This window comes from Lactuca sativa, chromosome 1, assembly GCF_002870075.4.
Source record: "Lactuca sativa cultivar Salinas chromosome 1, Lsat_Salinas_v11, whole genome shotgun sequence".
Taxonomy (NCBI): domain Eukaryota; kingdom Viridiplantae; phylum Streptophyta; class Magnoliopsida; order Asterales; family Asteraceae; genus Lactuca; species Lactuca sativa.
The window spans coordinates 120773468-120777214 of record NC_056623.2 but is presented as its reverse complement, the minus strand read 5'-3'; the positions used below and the strand labels follow the sequence as shown (position 1 = coordinate 120777214).

The window sequence follows — 3747 nt, the reverse complement described above, 5'->3', positions numbered from 1 at the left end:
AGATCAACATTTGCTTGCTTTGACGATTCAACATTACTTGCCCTTGGACCAATTTTAGGTGTAGAGTGTGGTGTAGCAAGTTTTGAAGGGTACCTTTTTGATGAGAACGCCCTTGCATTGTCGTTCCCCCTAAAGATAAACATGAAGCACAAACTAAGTTTGCTCTTGTCAGAAGCTACAATTTCTGCTGTCATGAGTTTGTATAAGTTTTGAAGGGTACCCTGAGACATACAATCTCCTCCATCAGACCATCTCTTGTCCATGCTACAAAAGAGATAATTCCAGTGAAATTCCTTCAACTATGCCCATGTAACTTATAATTCCAATGCAATTACTTCAACTATGGGTGTTTTAGTCTCGGGTGTCAGGTTCACTATTGGGGCATGTGTTCTGTGTTGGTTAATACCCGGGCAGATAGATCGGGCAGTTGTGATTCATTAGTTCCAAAAGTGGCAATTGGGCTGTGGCAAACTGGATACCACCTGAACACTATCACCGCATTCTTATCCTAATAAATATCAATCAGAAACTTATCAATAAGCCTAATCATTATCATTAAAGAGGGATAAAAGGAGGGAGGGGTAATTAAGTAAATAAACCTGGCACCAGTTGAAACTTATCAATAAGCCTAATCAGTGGCAGACCCTACAACACCATAACTGCCTTTTCCAACCACGTCTTGAACCTCATATCTTCCTGCCTCTCCATATTCGGTGAAGAACTCTCTTTCGAGCTGCATACAAGAAACAATTACTTGGTTTTTGTCAACAGTAACAGTCTTTAGTAAACAGTAACTTTAATTTTAAAATTAAATTTCACATTAGAAATAAAGAGATTTTACATCTTAAATGGGGTTGATTCAATATTCAAGATTCAAGGAATGGGGTTGATCTTACATTCTAAGGTGAAAAAGTTAATATTTTCAAAACATAATGGTTGTTTTCACATATAGGGTTGATTCAAAATTCAAGATTCTCTCTCTGCTCAGATTTATATTTACTTTTACTACTATAAAAACTTGTAAAATGTTTCTAAGAAGATAGTGTATGTGTGTATCAATCATTACTTTCCATGGATTCTTTCAGCAGAGAGACTATAAAATGTTTCCACCAATAGTAAATTGGGACAACATGGATTAGTCTACCAGGAGACCACAAATGGATTTCCCTGTTCAGGTATTGCACACTATATATATATATATATATATATATATATATATATATATATATATATATATATATATATATATATATATATATATATATAGAATATAAGAAAACCATACCTCTTCAAGAAATCTAAATCGATGATAGCATGCAAAACGAACATTTCCAACAGAGATTATTTTGAGAATGTGATGCATGTCAATGAAAAAAGTTTTTGCACTGCTTGCAACAGGAAAGAGATCAACAGAATCTGAGAGTTGAAAACAAATGATTAGTATAAGTGTAAAATCATAATTTAATTTACAGACTTACCCTTTTCACTTGCATAAACATGTATAACTCCATCTTCCATCTTGAAATGAGAGTTTGCAATCAAGTCCCATACAAGAATATTTCCATTTTGATCATCAGATATCAGCTCAGTCTGCACACCCAAAAACAAACCAATAAACCAAATTATATATAGGTACATGGCCAAAAAAACAAATCTAATTTTCACAAGGAACAGAATCATGGACACCTGATTTGGATACAAAACCATAGTGTTAAAAGATTCAAAACTAGTAGAATTCAGCCAAACCTCTTCACCATCGAAGGCCAAACCAATAAACCAAATGAAACATATGGGATATGAAAAGCCATCGGCTATTGTCTTAAAAGCTATAAGGGAACAAGTGGAAGGATCTGATCCTAGCTCAGAAACTAGGTCAAAAATTGCTGATTTGTTAAGCTTAAGAACAAATCAAGAACTTCTAATCGAAGCTGTTGCACTTGAAAACTTGAAGGAGAATGCTGAACAAGCAGAAAAGATTGGGGATTTGGAGTATATTGAAGAAATGATTGCTCTTGTTACACACATGCATGATTGCTTTGTGGAAATGAAACAATCAGAAAGCTCTAACCCTGTTCCAATTCCTCCAGACTTCTGTTGTCCACTGTCACTTGAATTGATGACAGACCCTGTGATTGTAGCTTCTGGGCAGACATATGAGCGGGGGTATATTCGTAATTGGATCAATCTTGGACTCAATGTTTGCCCTAAAACAATGCAAACTCTTGTTCATAATAATTTGATTCCTAATTACACTGTGAAAGCATTGATTGCTAATTGGTGTGAATCCCACAATGTTAAACTCCCAGATCCTGTAAAGCAGCCATTAAGGTTAACCTTGAATCAACCTACTTCACCTAGATCGAATGGAATCTATCAGGAAGAAGCTTCTTCTCCAGTGCATCGTCATGTCCATTCATCTTCAGAAGATTCTGGAAAGGGGAATGAGTTTAATACAGTTGAATCCGGTGAGAAAAGTTTGGATTCCGGTGGACCTGGACCTGGACCATCTGGAGTGGATGAAGGATCACCACCGGAGGCACCTGCAATTGAGTCGTCTTCTTCAGCTCCGGCAACCGCTTACAATAGTGATGCTTCAGGGGAGCTGGCGGCAGAGCCTCAGGCTGCCATTGCTGCTTCCCAGCATGCAGTTTCACCTCGATTAGGAAACAGAGCACGAAACCAAATATGGCGGAGATCATCTTTTGGGCCGAGAGTTGTTTCTTCTGCTACTGAAGCGAGACCTGATCTCACGGAACTCGAAACGCAGGTGAAGAAATTGGTCAGCGACTTGAGCAGCGCTTCCATTGATACAGTCAGGAACGCCACCGGTGAACTCAGATTACTTGCGAGACAAATGAAATTGAAAGGTAGAGGCGCTACACTCCTTTTTTTGTTCGTGTCACCACACATCAACATAGAGAAATCGAGAACCCCTGCAGGTTTGATCTGTTCAGAAGACGGGATCAAAGATTTGGTGATATTGCGATTTTGTTGTGGGAGAAAAGAGGATTTGTGATGATATTAGGGTTTTTTTTGGGTATTAGAGTAAGAGAGATAGAGAAAGAGAGAGAGAGAGAGAGAGAGAGAGAGAGAGAGAGAGAGAAGAAAGATGGAAATAAGATAGAGGATAACAATGGCGGCATTTCAAACTTTTGGGATTTTCGTTTCCCCCCAGCTGCAAAAAAAGAGAACGTGCCTTTCATTCAAAAAAATATAAAGCGACATTTCTAGACGACGCCCATTTTTAAATAAGTGCCCTCCGTGTTTTTAATTTTTTTTCTTGGACATTAATTTTAGGGCACGCACAAAAGCGTGACCTCTATCCTTCAAAAGTTTGAAGAGATGACATTATTTTTAGAGCGCACGCTTTTGCGTATCGTAAATCACCGCGTGTCATTGTTTGCACGTCATTAAAGGCTGTTTTTCTAGTAGTGCAACTCGCCGATTTTGTTCGTGCACTCGACGAGTTGGACCCCCACACAACATATATTCGATTGTTTTGGTCGGAATTGGACTAGGAACATTACCTTAAGATGTTTTTGGACTTATAAACTTGTTTTTGATGTGGTAATGTTCATGCTAATCCAATTTCAAAGATAATTGTCAATAGATTCATGTTTTTTTATTAGTTTAAGGTTTAGACAAATTACATGAAAAAGTTTGATTTGAATTATCTTGTTCTTATGAGTTGCATAGATTAATAGAAAAGTTAAGTGATTATGTGTTTTCAATCCATTTTAATCTAAG

General features: G+C 37.4%; 1 protein-coding gene across 1 annotated transcript; it reads left to right on the top strand.

Moving 5' to 3' along the window:
* Positions 1–1780: 1780 nt before the first annotated feature.
* On the top strand, positions 1781–3016 carry LOC111881626 (U-box domain-containing protein 4). Its single transcript, XM_023878030.2, has one exon. The coding sequence runs from the start codon at positions 1781–1783 to the stop codon at positions 3014–3016; it is 1236 nt and encodes a 411-aa protein (XP_023733798.2).
* The last annotated feature ends 731 nt before the right edge of the window (positions 3017–3747 follow it).